The following is a 16,802-nucleotide window of genomic DNA, read 5'->3' on the forward strand; positions in this document are numbered from 1 at the left end:
TATATATGCATATACATGTGTGTGTGTATATATATATATACACACAAGTGCACACAGATACATATACTTAAAGATTATAAATTGGAATGCCTATCATATTATTAGAAACAAACTGATCAAGGTGATGGCAGATTTGTATGCCTTATCTAATGAGAAAACACCATTATTTTCTTATGTAATAAATCAACACTTAGTAACATTTATTAATGAGTTATATGTTTACTTTATAAAGCTATAGACTAATACTATTTCACTAAAGGAATAATCTATAACACTACAGCCAACTGCTATATAATCAAAAAAGTAAAATCTTCTGGATATCTGGCAGAATCTCAATCTGGTTAACCAGCCAGAATATATTCAAGTATCTAGCACACTTGCATTTACTGACCATCATAGTTCCTTTTTGACATTCTATAGGAAGCATAGGAGTATAGAAGTACAGGAAAAAAAAAGAATTGGAGTGGCAAATTAAAGCCTTGAGATTTTGTGGCACAAAAATAGACATGAAAAGTTTCAATAAGAAAATAAAGTGCCAAGTCATAACTTCATTAGCTCAGCTGATACATAGATTTTAAATACTTACATCCTTTAAAGTGATAATGTTGGGGTGTTGTCCATAGCACATCAAAATTTCAATTTCTTCTGAGGGGTCTCTCTTACTTTTGTCAATGATCTAAGAATAAGACAAGAACAATCTCAGAGGAAAACAAATTATTTTGTCTAAAAATGAATGAAATATTTTCAGCTTGGTTATATTTTAAGCAAATACTTAGAACTCAAGAGTGATAACTGAGCCTCATATTATTCTAACATTTAAAAATTTCCTAGAACTGAAATGTAATAAAAAACAAACAATTTTCTTTAACATTATATTCCATTTCACTGAACTATACTGATAATGTGATACAAATGTGATAGTAATTGTCACAATGGCTCAATCTTAACATTATGAATTAAAATAAAACTATTCAAAATCACCACATTCATGAAATATACTGTTCCTCCAAAACAGTCTTGGAAAGAAATCCACAATGAAAATATGAAGTCTTAAAAATTCTTCCCCATGATTTTGTCTTTGCTATCTCTACTTGCTCTACTGAAAAATGTTTGTTAGGTAACCTGTAGTTTAACTTATATTATATAAAACAATAAAAAAAATGTTAGGTTCAGAAACAATACCTTCACTGCAAATTCCATGTTGGTAGCCATATGTATACATCTCTTACAAACAGAGTAGGAGCCAACACCAATATCCTCTTTTAATTCATATACTTCACCAAACTGTGCAGCATTTCCATTTATCTGTTTTTTTTAAAGTAAAATAGTAGGAAAATTAAATTTTTTCATAATTTTTATCATCTCTCCTTAATATACATTCATGTTAAATCTTTAAAAAGTCAAGAATAATTCATTCTGGAGAAGTTTTATCAGTATTTATAAATGGCTTAAGCAGATTCTGAGTTGATCCTCAACTGCAGGCTTTCTAGATCCCCAAAGCCAATAAAATAATCAACTAGTTTATATATCACCATTACATTTTTTTGCCAAATGAGACTACACAAGTATAATTAAAGGTTACCACTGTCTGCTTCTTTCAAAAATATGAAGACATATTTAATTCATTAGTATATACAGAGATAAAAGAAGGTAAAAATCACTTAAAATTGTTGTTAAATCCATTAGCAATAACTGAAGTAAATAATTATTCCTAAACTGAATAATCTGATTAAGTAGAACTTACCTGAATAATTGGTAATACATTTGCACTTGTGATAGGAGTGATTTTATACTCTTCTTCAATAGAAGTTGCAACAAAGCTGAATCCTTTGAAGAGTTGATGAGCATTAGCACTGGCTGGCAAACCAGGAGAATCTAATTTTCAAATAATTATATTAAATTAGAACTACATATAATTCTATGCTATGAAATTTCAGCATTTCTTTGAATATAAGGAAATCACTATAAGTTACCATAAGACATACTATATTATGTACTTGATATATTGTATATTATCTCTCTCCCCCTACTAGTATGCAAGCTCCATATGGATTGTAATTTTTGTTCTATTTACCACTGCATCCTCACTGCTTAGTACATAGTAGGTATTCAATATCTGTTAAATTAATGTAAGAAACAGATCCCATGAAAAGTAAACCTCATTAAATTCTAAACTGTAATATAGTAATATATCTCATATCTTACCTCCTACCCCCTACTCTCTAAGGATTAGCATGTCAAAGGACTTTAAAAAAAAAGAAAAAAAATCGCCTTTTGCTCTAGTCCCTTCTTCTCTGATAAATATTTCCTATTTAAAGCCTGTACTAGAAAGATACCCAGGCAATTCTGTACTACAGGATCCATACTTCTATACAGGGCAAACCAACCCTCTGAAAACTTACATGTTTTTAGATTTTACCTAAGAAGCTAGTTTATTTTTTTAAACACCTAATTGAATAAAAGCCCTATGTTACAAATAAACATGATTGATACCTTTAGGTGTTTTTGCAGTAAATTCAGGATCAAAACAAAAAGTATCATCTGGTTTTCCAGAAGCAGGTTTGAAAGGAGGCTGAACTTCTCTTTTATATAATTTCTAGAAGAAACAACAGGATAATACAAAAACATATTAACACTTTAAAAATTATTTTACTTTGTAAGGGAAAGCATAATGTTCAGTCTTTAATGGATGATTTACAATTTCATAAATGAAATTTCAACAGGCTTCAGATAACTGATACAAAATTCTAAATATCTGATAACGCAGAGAATCACATGAGACAAGGAAACACAGCAGTGATGCCATAAGTAGCATTCACAAGGAGTAATGATGTTCAATTTTAGATATCAAAAACTGACTTTGAATTCTCACTGATAAAATAACCATACAGAATATATAACATAATGTTACTATGCAGAAATAACAACATTCAGGGATTTCAGAATTAATAATTAGACTATCTTCAAGAAGTACATATTTCTCATAAAATGTTTTGCTTTCACATAAAAATATATATTCAATGCACTGTTCAGGGATTTTATTATATAATTCAAAGTTTTAATCCTATCTAACAGTGTAACTTCCTAAAATTTGCTTTTGAAAGACATATAAATTATCTTACAGGAGGGAGGTTAAACAAGATGGCAGCATGAGAAGTGAGGCAGACACCTCCTGCCAAAACCACATGTAACAAGAAAATAGAGAAAATACAACTAATCTTCAAACAGAGAATGGAAAGAAGACTGTAACAGATGACCTACATCTGGGGAAAAGAGAAGACCTCACGGAAAATGGTAAAGCAGTAAAAGCCATGATCCAGCAGGACCCAAGCCTTCTCCCCACACCACTTTACAGATGGGAGGAAGAGAAACAGAGCGGGAAGATTGTAGAAGCCAAGGACTGCAAAATGCCCACCCCTGAAGATCTACTCTGGGAGCATGAACCCACATTATATGATGCTCTGGAGATAAGAAGGGTTGGAAACCAAAGAGAGCCGGAACACACGGAGAAACTGAGATTTCACCTGCTTGCGGAGATCAGGTACCCACAAATGGCCACTGTGGGACAAAAGAAAGGCGGGCACTTTGAAAGACTTCCCAACAGCAAGAGGGCTGCAAAAGAGGCAAGGACTACACAGAGCTTGCTGCTCAGGAGAGAGGACAGGTGGACAAAATCATCCCAGCACAGTCAGCCCAGCAGGTTGGGAACTTTTAGGAGCTTCATGCCCTCCATTCCCCTGGATGGTAAAGCAATGCCAAGGCTCCCCACTGTGATAGAAGCCTGCCACTCCTTACACCTAGCTGGCAAATCTGCTTCCCCCACCACCATGCCAAGCCAGCTGGAGGATGGACCCCCTTATGGCAGCTACAACAGTGTAGTATATAGGCTCCTCCCAGTGTGCTCAGCCCACTAGGCTTGGCAGCAGAGGCAGGCACTTCAGCTGGGAAGCAGAAAAGAGTTCTATCCTCCTGGCAGACACTGGTGCTGCATGCCTGTGACACCCACCATCGCTCCAGGGGCTGAGAATCTCCAGAGAGTAGAGCTTCTGGGCACTAGAGAGTGCTGCCGTAACAAAGTTATTATTCCATAGTAATCATTAGGAATATTAAATGGCAAAATAACCTGGTACAACTCAAATCCCTCAAGCACAAGAAAGAGGGCTAAGTGGAACTAAAATCAACAATCTTCCTGAAAGAGATTTCAAAATAAAAATCAGAAACATGCTCACAGAGCTACAGAAAAATATTCAAAACCTCAGGGAGGAATTCAAGAAAGAATCAGAAACTTAGAAAAATACAGAACCTGAAAAAAAACATATAATAGAGGAATTTAAAAGCAGAGTAGATGAAGTAGAGGAGATGGTACATGAAATAGAAATTATAGAACAGGAATACAAAGAAGCAGAGGAACAGAGAGAAAAAAGGAACTCAAGGAATGAAAGAATATTAAGAGAATTGTGCGACCAATAAAAACGGGACAATATTTGCATTATAGGGGTACCAGAAGAAGAGAGAAAAAGGGATAGAAAGTCTCTTTGAGGAAATAATTACAGAATATTTCACCAATCTGGGGAAGGAAATAATGTCTCATGCCATGGAAGTGCACAGATATTCTCAACACAAGGGAACCAAGGAGAACAACACCAAGACATATAATAATTAAAATGGCAAAGATCAGGGACAAGGACAGAGTATTAAAGTAGCCAGAGAGAGAAGAAAGATCTCACAAAAAGAAAAAACCATCAAGATATCATCAGACTTCTCAGAGAAATCTTACAGGCCAAAAGGGAGTGGCATGAAATATTTAATGCAATGCAACAGAAGGGCCTCAAAACAAGAATACTCTATCTGGCAAGGTTATCAGTTAAATTTGAAGCAGGATTAAACAATTTCCAGATAAACAAAAATTGAGGAAATTCACCTCCCATAAATTATCTCTACAGTGTATATTGGAGTGACTGCTCTAGACCGGAGTGCTCCTAAGGCTAAATAGCTGTCACCAGAGAAAATAAAACCACAGTAAAGGAAATGGACCAAATAATTACTAAGCAAATGCAAAATTAAATCAAATACCCAAAAAGTAAGTCAAGGGATACACAAAGAGTACAGAATATAACACCTAAAATATAAATAGTGAAGGAGGAAGAAAAAGAAAGGAGAAAAAGAAGAACCTTTAGATTGTGCTTTAAATAGCATATTAAGCAAGTTACGATAGACTTAGATAGTAAAGAAGCTGCCCTCAAACCTTTGATAACCACAAATCTAAAGCCTGCAATGGAAATAGGAACATTTTATACTGATAATCACACTAAATGTAAATGGACTGAATGCACCAATCAAAAGACATAGATTTACACAATGGATAAAAAAACAAGACCCATCTAAATATTACCTACAAGAAACTCACTTCAAATGCAAAATCATACAAAGACTAAAAGTGAAGGGATGGAAAAAGATATTTCATGCTGCTAATAGGGAGAAAAAAGCAGGAAATGAAGTACTTGTAGCAGACAAAATAGACTTTAAAACAAAGAAAGTAACAAGAGGCAAAGAAGGACATTATATAATGATAAAAGGGTCAGTCCAACAAGAGAATCCAACCATTATAAATATCTATGCATCCAACATAGGACCACCCAAGTATGTGCAACAAATACTAACAGAATTAAAGGGGGAAATAGAATGCGATGCATTCATTGTAGGAGACTCCAACACACCACTCACTACAAAGTACAGATCAACCAGACAGAAAATAAGTAAGGAGAAAAAGGCACTGAATAACACAGTAGAACAGACAGACCTCACAGAACACTCCATCCCAATGCAGCAGGATACATATTCTTCTCAAGTGTACATGGAATATTTTCCAGAATAGATCACATACTGGGCCACAAAAAGAGCATCAGTAAATTCAGAAGGGTTGAAATTGTACCAACCAGCTTCTCAGACCACAAAGGTATGAAGCTAGAAATAAAGTGTGCTAAGAAAACAAAAAAGCCCACAAACACATGGAGGCTTAACAACATGTTCCTAAGTAATCAATGGGTCAATGAGCAAATAAAAACAGAAGTCAACCAATATATGGAGACAAATGAAAACAACTCAATACCCCAAAATCTGTAGAACACAGAAAAAGGAAGCTCTAAGAGGAAAGTATATAGCAATAAAGGCTTATATGAAGAAAGAACAATCCTAAAGGAATAGTCTAAACTCACAATTAATAAACTGGAAAAAGAAGAACAAATGAAGCCCAAAGCCAATAGAAGGAGAGGCATAATAAAGATCAGAGCATAAATAAATAAAATTGAGAAGATTAAAATAAAAGAAAGAATTGATGAAACCAGGAGCTGGTTCTTCATGACAATAAAGAAAATAGATAAACTTCTATCCAGACTTATCAAGAAAAAAACAGTATACACAACATAATCGGATTCAGAAACCAAAAAGGAAAAATCACTATGGACACCACAGAAATACAAATAATTACTAGAGAATACTATGAAAAATTTTATGCTAACAAATTGGATAACCTAGAAGAAACGGACAAATTTCTAAAAAATACACCCTTCCAAGACTGATCCAGGAAGAAACAGAAAATCTCAACAGACAAATTACTAGCAACGAAATTGAACTGCTAATCAAAAAACTACCTAAGAACAAAACTCCCATACCAGATGACTTCATGGCTGAATTTTACCAACATTTAGAGAAGACCTAATACCCATCCTCCTTAAAGTTTTCCAAAATGTACAAGAGGATGGAATACTTACAAACTCATTCTATGAGGGCAGCATCACTTCAATACCAAAACAGGACAAAGATCCTACAAAAAGAGATTACAGACCAATATCCCTGATGAACATAGACGCAAAAATACTCAACAAAGTATTAGCAAACCAAATTCAAAAATACATCAAAAAGATCATCCAGCATGATCAAGTGGGATTCTTCCCAAGGATGCAAAGATGATAAAATATTCAAAAATCCATCAACATCATACACCACATCAACAAAAAGAAGGACAAAAATCACACGATCATCTAAATAGATGCTGAAAAAGCATTTGACAAAATTCAACATCCACTCGTGATAAAATCTCTAAATGAAATGGGTATAGATGGCAAGTATCTCAGCATAATAAAGGCCATATACTACAAACCCACAGCCAACACATACTTAACAGCAAAAAGCTGAAAGCTTTTCCTCTAAGACTAGGAACAAGACAAGGATGCCCACTCTCTCCACTTTTATTCAATATACTACTGCAGGTCCTAGCCACAGAAATCAGACAACACAAAAAAACAAAAGGCATCCAAATTGGTAAGGAAGTAGTCAAACTGTCACTGTTTTCAGATGACATGATATCATACATAAAAAGCACTAAAGAATCCACTCCAAAACTACTAGAACTAATATCTGAATTCAGCAAAGTTGCAGGATACAAAATTAATACACACAAATCTGTTGCATCCCTATACATTAATTAGGAACTAGCAAAAAGAGAAATCAGAAAAACAATTTCATTCACAATTGCATCAAAAATTAAAATACCTAGGAATAAGCCCAATGAAGAAAGTGAAAGACCTATACTCTGAAAACTACAAGACACTCATGAGAGAAATTAAAGAAGACACCAATAAATGGAAACACATCCCGTGCTCATGGATAGGAAGAATTCATATTGTCAAAATGGCAATCCTGCCTAAAGTAATCTACAGATTCAATGCAATCCCTTTCAAAATACCAACAGCATTCTTCAACGAACTAGAGAAAATTGTTCTAAAATTCATATGGAACCACAAAAGACCCTGAATAGCCAAAGCCATGCTGAGAAGGAAGAATAAAGCTGGGGGGATTATGCTCCCTGACTTCAAGCTCTACTACAAAGACACAGTAATCAAGATAATTTGGTAGTGGCACAAGAACAGACACATAGACCAGTGGAACAGACTAGAGAGCCCTGATATAAACCCAACCATGTATGGTCAAATAATATATAATAAAGGAGCCATGGACATACAATGGGTAAAAGACAGCCGCTTCAACAGCTGGTGTTGGCAAAACTGGAGAGCTACATGCAAGAGAGTGAAACTAGAATATTGTTTAACCCCGTACACAAAAGTAAACTCGAAATGGATCAAAGACCTGAATGTAAGTCATGAAACCATAAAACTCTAAGAAGACAACATAGGCAAAACTGTCCTGAATATAAGCATGAGCAACTTCTTCCTGAACACATCTCCTCGAGCAAGGGAAACACAAGCAGAAATAAACACATGGGACTACATCAAACTAAAAAGCTTCTGTACAGCAAAGGAAACCATGAACAGAACAAAAAGGCATCCTACAGTATGGGAGAATATATTTGTAAATGACATATCTGACAAGGGGTTAACATCCAAAATATATAAAGAACTCACACGCCTCATTACCCAAAAAGCAAATAACCTCATTAAAAAATGGGCAGAGGATATGAAGAGACAATTCTCCAAAGAAATTCAGATGCTCAACAGACACATGGAAAGATGCTCCACAATGAGATATCACCTCACACTAGTAAGGATGGCCTGCATTGAAAAGACTTAAGAAAAACAAATGCTGGTGAGGATGTGGAGAAAGGGAAACCCTCCTACACTGTTGGTGGGAATGTAAGCTACTTCAACCATTGTGGTAAGCAATATGGAGGTTCCTCAAAAAACTGAAAATAGAAATACCATTTGACCCAGGAATCCCACTCCTTGGAATTTACCCAAAGAATACAAGTTCTCAGATTCAAAAAGACATATGCACCCCTATGTTTACTGCAGCACTATTTACAATAGCCAAAATATGGAAACAACCCAAATGTGTATTAGTAGATGATTGGATAAAGAAGAGGTGGTAAATATACACAGTGGAATATTATTCAGCCATAAGAAGTAAACAAATCCTACCATTTGCAACAACATGGATGGAGCTGGAGGGTATTATACTCAGTGAAATAAGCCAGGCAGAGAAAGACAAGTTCCAAATTGTTTCATTCATTTGTTGAGTATAACAATGAAGCAAAACTGAAGGAACAAAACAGCAGCAGGCACACAGACTCCAAGAGGGGACTAGCCATTACCGAAGGAAGTGGGGTGGAGGGTAAGGATTAGGGGATTTAGAAGCATTATGATTAGCACACATAATATAGGGGGGGCATGGGGAAGGCAGTTCAGCACAGAGAAGACAAATATTGACTCTATAGCATCTTCCTATGCTGATGGACAGTGACTGCAATGGGGTGTGTGAGGGAGACAAAAAAAAGTATCTTACAATGTATGAAAATCCACTTTTAAAAAAAATCTACTTTTTTAAAACCTCACAGTCCAATAGCAGGGGAAAATTAATAGAGAGTTACTTTAAAGTAATTTTCATTTATTGAAATATGTAAACATCCTATTTTCTTATTTAAATTAAGAGCAATGAACATAAACTGTTTAGATATAAGAATGGTGGGAAAAAGAATTTCCAGTTTGTCTAGTTAAGGGGAAAGGAAGCATAGAGAAATATTAGAAAAAAACGGCAAGGGGATGGAAGGACACCAAAAGAGTGATGCACACAGATATGACAAAGAGCAGACTCCCATGGGGCATGTCCACTAGGTCGCCTTTTAAGATATTAATACTAACGGCTTATGTTATGTTGCAGTTTTACAATTATAAAAAATAAATCAAAATATTGCCTTCTGAAACTTGTTCTACAAGCCAGATGAAATAATTTGATCAGTAAATAGTAGCTTCTACCTGTCGCCCAGAAACCAAGGAGACATTTTTCTGCCGAAAAAATTTTCAACACCAATGCCAGAACTAGATAATCAAAAACACTTACCTATGATGATTACTGTACACAAAATATATAAAGCTGTATTGTAAAACAAACAAAAAGTGAGGTTTTCTAAGAAAAGCTTATTAGTCTTGGAGTTCCAACTTAAGAAAATTATACAGGACAGAGCAGAATTTCACAATGTTTGTTTTCATCTACTCTCAAAATTCAGTGAAATACCTGTACAAAGATATTCACCTAACAATTTTACCTTGTTTTATTACATGAGAAAGAACCATTTGAAACTGAATAATATCCCACATTCTTTAGAATTCATTTTTCATAAGAATCTGCTCTATCATTAATTCCCATTAATCCTTTCTTTTCCTCTTCTACATTCTCCAACCTAGGATTGGGGAGAACAGTAACCATACTTAATAGGTAAAACAATGAGAAACAAAGTATTTGCTAAATATCCACACATCTACTGGTTCAAGGTAATCACCATGGTATGCTACACCTGTAAATAAAATTTCATACTTAATATAGAACAATTGGCTTAAGATTATCAGCAAAGTTCACATAACCATTTCATTCTTCAGTTTTTGCTCATATTAAAGTTACTCAGTAACAAGTTTCCACTGCACTTACATTCCAGTCAATACTAGCAAAAAAAAGATGTCTTTTGATTTCTTCAACTCCTTCTGAACCTATAAAAAAAGCAGCAAAGGATTTGTTACTGGTATGATTTTTTAATCTTTCTACCTGGCTTCCAGTAAATAGCAGTACACACATTTCATAGATTCCTTACAGTGAAAAGTTTATGATTTTTTATGATATTTTATTAATTGGTTCTTTAAATTTACTATGATAAAAAAATAACTGACGTTCATATTGAAGCACATAGGCTACCATGAAATAATGAAAGGCTTTCCGAATCAAATATAAATCATGTTTAACATAATGTTAAAATTTAAGTACATTTTCTTCACAATTCAACTCACAACCTCATATCTACATGCCAAATTAAGAAACAATGGAAGAAAATGACATTGAAATTTTAGCATAATAGGATAATAGGATCACATGTAGATTCAGGGAAAGGCTACCAGAGAAAGTGGCCAAATAGTGAGCAGTTATAGAAACATAATATTTACCTTGAAAAATATTGGAAAGGACAAAATAATTATTCAAAGTATCTAAAAGGATTACCTATATAAAGAAGAAGTCTGTGAATTATTTCAAAAGAAGGTAATCCATGTGATATTCATAATGATATACACTAAATAGAAGCTTTACATAACTAGACCACTCCATTTTTAATTATGGACATAACAGAGTTTATTGGAATCTTTGCATATACAAAATGCAAAGTTGTCAGTATAAGTATATAACAGCAGTAAATGAGCAAATGAACTTCAGCCAGAATATAAAGCTATAACTCTTCTACCAAAGCACAAAGCATATTGGTATAAAGGCTAAGAAAACAAACCCAATCTATTTGCTGGATTCCTTTTGAATAACATCCTTAGAAGACATTGCGCTTCAGCACTAAGAAATTGAGGCATTCCAAGTTTGGCTCTGGAAAAGAGGATTTTAGAAAATTCCTTTTAAATTTAGCCATACTTCTAAAGTGACAAATCTCAAAAAGAACTTTAAAGTATGCTTTCACAATGGCAAATGATGTCCCCTATATGGACAGTGTGAAAATGTTTTTTTATGTCAATTTAAACCACATACCATTTGACCCAGTAATTCCACTTCTATGAATTTACCCGAAGAAAACAAGATCCTTGATTCGGAAAGACATATGCACCCCTGTGTTTATCACAGCACTATTTACAATAGCCAAAATATGGAAGCAACCTAAGTGTCCATCAGCAGATGAATGGATACAGAAGATGTGGTACATATACACAATAGAATATTATTCAGCTATAAAAAGAAATTAAATCCTGCCATTTGTAACAATATGGATGGATCTAGAGGGTATTATGCTCAATGAAATAAACCAAGCAGAGAAAGACAAATACCATATAATTTCACTTATTTATGGAGTATAAAAACAAAACAAAACAGAAGGAACAAAATAGCATTAGACTCATAGACACTGAGAAGTGACTAATGGTTACCAAGTGGGAGAGAAGTGGGTTGGGGGAGGTTGAACCACTGTGATGTGCATTTGATAACAAAGAAAATCATTAAATGAATTTTTAAAAGACCCCACAAGTTTCTTAAAACTGAAAGCAAGGGATTGTTCCCAAAAGAAAAAAAAAGGGTGGTTTACACTTACTTTAATATCATATTCATTGTTTCATTTCTGTCTTTACCTTGAAATGGGAGAGTACCAGTAAGCATTTCAAACTAAAACAAAAAATAACACACAGTCAGTTTAGTACAACTTAAGAGTATGCAATAAAATAATTTAGGAAAAAACTTGAAACCTGTAATACATGATCAACAAATCATGTGGGATCTCATTCATAGGTCAAAATAGGACCAGAAAACTAGGTCAATTAAGGAAACACACTTCTAGGTACCCCCTCTGTATACAGCCCAATTGATAGGTAACCTGTAGCAAATGAAACCACCCCATTTTTTCAGTCTTTTCTAATTTGGCTAAGTTCCCAAAACAAAAGCAATTTGGAAATATAAAGGCATTTTCTTTTACAACAAAGATATGCTTTTAAATCAAACATTTAACAATGAAAGGAAAGTAAAAATACGTGCTAAACTACTTCAAATTCATACATGCTAAAGAAAGATTTAACCATTCTAATTCCTCTCACTCCCCTAAAACAGGAACCAAAAAAGGAGAAGCTAGCTAGCTATAGGCACACTGCAATATCTTTAAAAAAATTGAGACAGCATAGGGAGAACATTTTTCCTAAGAGATTTAACTGGAATGCATATAACTAGAATACTAAATAATGGTATTAAAAAAAACGAAGGTCTAAAAATGAAGATCATTATAGTTCATTAAAGAGAAAGTTTTTATATCCTTAATATTTAAATCTTAAACTTAGATCCAGTAAGATCTTTGGCCTCAGTCCTCTGTTCATTTATCTGAATTCATAATCTTAGTTATTAGCTTATCCATTCAACTCTCTCCTATACCCTATGACTCTCAAATCTGTTCTACCCAGCCTCGATCTCTCTTAAGCCTGTTTTCCCTCCCAAATCTACAGTAATGGTTCTCAACTACAGAATGAAGAGGTAGGGACTGACACAAGGGGAAAGAAGGGAAGCACAGGGTATGGGGATCCTCTCTCTCCAACTCCAGTCCCCAAACCCCAAGCCTAAAGTAATGGTTCTTAGCTGGGGACTGGAGGAGTGGAGGTGGGAATGACAAGGACAAAAAGAAAAATCAGGTTGTAAATTAGAATCACACCTCCTCCTCAAACTGTATGTTGGCTGACTGAATTTTTTTTAAAAGGCCCCCAGATGATTCTGATACTCTCTCCACTGCCCTAATTTATTACCAACATGGGGTTAAATAACAACCTACAATAACCTATTGTGGATAAAACTGCAGTATTTCCAGAATCTCTTGCCTGGTCTTAGTCCATCTTCATATTAATAAGTGTTTACAAGGGGTGGGTGGAGAGGTGAGCTTGTGCTGGGATGGGAGAGAAATGGACCAGAGTGGCGGCCAGAGAAAGAGACAAATGGATCCAGGCCTCCAAATAGAAGGTTTTTTCCCCTTGACTGATTTTGGCTTCACAGGTTTATTTGCCCCAGGCTGGGAACATGCTTTCTTCCCTGGAGTTACACCTATACAACATGTTAAAAATAAATTCTTTCCCCACATCTGAAACCAGCTGTCCTTGCCAGTTATCTCTTTTTATTTACCTACCACTCCTTCAATCCCCTAAAATTCTTAAACTTTAGAGGTATCTTTATTTTTTGCCCTTCCCCTCTAATTCATCTGTGACATTTAATATGCTACTAAGGTCTGCCACTTCTTCCTTTGAAATGTCTAAGATTTCCTCTTTTTTATGCCATAATCTTAGAATTTGTCTTCTAAGGAGACCTTGCTGGTCTCCCTACTTCTAGTTTCTTCCATTTGCAATCCATTTAAATAATGCTGCCAAGGCTAATCTTTCTAAAGTACATTTTTTGTTGAATTACGACTGTTTAAGAATTTATTCTTAAACAAAAGTTTCCTATTATACAGAGAATTGCATGCAAATACTTTATCAAGATTACAGCCCCATTTCCTCACTTTCACCCTCATTCTCCACTACAACTCTAGTCAAACTGGTTCTCCAGGTCTTTGCTAATATGATCACAATACTATCCTTCTTGACATGCAGCTATTCAAATTTTATCCATCCTTCAGGGCTTAATTTAAGTTCTACCCCCTCTACTTTTCCTACTTCAACATTATATGAGTTCTTGCCTGAATTCCTAAGGTGATTCTATACAGTTTCTTTAGCTATTCCAATTGTTACTCCAACTAGATTGTATGCCTTCTTAGGTCATGGAAATGCCAAATATCATACTAGTCTGTTCCCACCCCACCACCCTCCTCAAATGCCAGCCTTATAATAGGCACTTAATATATTATTGTGTCATGTAGTGTGTCATTCAGGGATAAATAAACAAAATGGATTATCAGGCTTCAAAAGGAACTGTATCTGATTCAACAGCTGTTCATTCATCATTCTACTTAAAACTGCAAATTCTGTTATTCTTATACCAAATTAGTCCATATGCCTACTATACTAGGTACCATGGGGGATGAAAAGTTATAATACCTGATTGCTTTCCTGAAGAGGTTTACAATCTTTCTAGGGACATGCTTGAAACAATTTGACAATAAGACAGTATATGGTAAGGTGCTAAATTCTATGCCTAATTATAATGTCATATAACTGCTAAACACAGAATTCTGAAATCTAAAATCTCGTAGGCATTTCTCTTAAGTTTTAAATTTGAATAGTTCCTAAAAGAATGCTGTCATTTACATTTTCATCTAGCAACTTTACAAGAAACGAGAACAAAACCCTAATTCTTATTGTATAAGAAGAGATAGCCAATAACAAGTTTTTAATGATAATATGAATTATCAGAACCCATCTCACCTGATGCATCCCCAAATGAAAATTAAAATTCTAAATATTAATTTTATATTGGCATAATTTATTTAAAAATCCCACTACTTACCATAAGTACACCATATGACCACCAATCAGCACTCTGGGAGTGACCTCTCCTATTTACTACTTCAGGAGCCATATATTCCACTGTACCACAAAATGAATAGGCCTTCTTTTCTTGATCTACTGATTCCTTGCTAAGTCCAAAATCTATAATAACAATGTTACACAAATATGTTTCTGAAGATCTTTAGAAAATAGAGATTACCAAAGGAAACAAAATTATGCATTAAACCTTAAAACTGTTCAAGGATGGCTTACGATTATCCCTAAGAAACCACCTGTGAGACCAATAATAGAAAGTAGCCTGTATTTATAATGATAATCTTTAAGATCATTTAAAGATTGTTCAGTTAAATCTCATCCTCAAAATATATGTTGTTATGTTTGTACTAGAATACCATTCAACAATTTTGAGAGGACAATTAAATCAAAGCTGTTATAGTGATCTAAGTTTTAAAAGACTAGTCAAATGAGTGACCGTAACTTATGCTTTTAAAAATATTTTAAAAAGCAAATTTTACTTTGGTTTTGTTGAGCTTTCATTTTTGTTTAAGGCCTTCAAAGAGCTAAATGTATCAAAGGTATATGAACATCAACCTTATTTCTATGTACAAGCATTGAAAAATTGGAAACTGAACTATAAAAAGTACAATTTATAATACCATCAAAAAACCTAACATGAAATCCATAGGTATAAATATACAAAATATAAGTAAGACTTGCATGCTGAAAACCAGAAACACCAATGACAGGAATCAAAGTAAATCCAAGTAAATGGAGAGATACACTGTTGTTAAAGATGTCAATTCTCCCAAAACTGATCTATAGATTCAATGTGACTTAAAAAACTTTAATAAAAGTCCCAGCCACATATCTTTTGTAAAAATCAATGAGCTAAATTTAAAATTAATAAAAAGGAAATAGAAGAGCCAAAATAATTTTGAAGAAGTAAAAAATACAAGGACTTACACTACCTGATTTTAAATCTTACTATGAATTACCTGATTACAGTAATCAAGACAGTGTGGTGTTGCAGAAAGGCTACACACACACACACACACACACATATTTTTATATATCAATGCAACAGGACAGTGTCCCAGAATAGGCAAATATAATCAGAAAATGCAAATTTTCTCTAATGTGATTGATATATCAGGAAACAATTTAAGCACAGCATGAACTTTGAATTTCAGTTGGCTTATGTGTACTTTTGTCTGCAAAAAACGTTGGGTGCAATACTAGAAAACTGAACCTCACTAAATGAAGCCAAATAGAAATACATACACATACCTCAAATATCTACCAGCTATTTCAGCTCATCATGTGTTATGAGTCACTCCTGTCCACCTGTGGTGTTACAACTTTCCTACCAATTTCAGATAATCTATCTTCCACTGTTTCACAATAACTTACAAACTGCAAACTTTCTAACACCAATTCTACGAGCAAATTTCAGGAATTTTTAAAGGTTAAGTTACCATATTTATTGTAGTATTCATATATTCTTAATCATTTAGAACATGTAAAACAATGCTATTATTTTTATCAGCCTCCCTATCTTTCTTCAATGTGTCACTGGTTATCTATTTGGTATTAAACCCCTAGCCCCATTTTTCCCTTAAGTCCTGTCCTTTTTATTATGCAATTATGCATTGTGTGGTGATTATAACATGTGTTGCATTATAACAGAATTGGCTATATATTGTCAACTGATTTCTCATAAAGGTATAAAAGCAATTCCATGGAGAACCATCAGTCTTTAAAACAAACGGTGCCAGAACAACAGGATATTGATATATAAAAATCTATCCTCATATCATAAACAATCATTAATTAAAAATGAATCAT

The 16,802-nt window shown here is 34.2% G+C and overlaps 1 protein-coding gene across 4 annotated transcripts in view; it reads right to left on the bottom strand.

The window, feature by feature from the left end:
• RPS6KA6 (ribosomal protein S6 kinase A6) overlaps positions 1-16,802 on the bottom strand; it is a 188,733-nt gene that overhangs the window by 31,564 nt on the left and 140,367 nt on the right. For all 4 annotated transcript variants that reach the window (XM_036905358.2, XM_036905355.2, XM_036905359.2 and 1 more), the window contains 8 exons: positions 14,956-15,098; positions 12,080-12,150; positions 11,279-11,367; positions 10,438-10,496; positions 2,494-2,596; positions 1,745-1,875; positions 1,183-1,305; positions 587-676 (listed from right to left, as the gene is read on the bottom strand). In XM_036905358.2, the coding sequence (XP_036761253.1) occupies positions 587-676; positions 1,183-1,305; positions 1,745-1,875; positions 2,494-2,596; positions 10,438-10,496; positions 11,279-11,367; positions 12,080-12,150; positions 14,956-15,098 (809 nt within the window). The remainder of the gene's footprint in view (positions 1-586; positions 677-1,182; positions 1,306-1,744; positions 1,876-2,493; positions 2,597-10,437; positions 10,497-11,278; positions 11,368-12,079; positions 12,151-14,955; positions 15,099-16,802) is intronic.

The sequence above is a fragment of the Manis pentadactyla genome, chromosome X (assembly GCF_030020395.1).
Source record: "Manis pentadactyla isolate mManPen7 chromosome X, mManPen7.hap1, whole genome shotgun sequence".
Lineage (NCBI taxonomy): Eukaryota > Metazoa > Chordata > Mammalia > Pholidota > Manidae > Manis > Manis pentadactyla.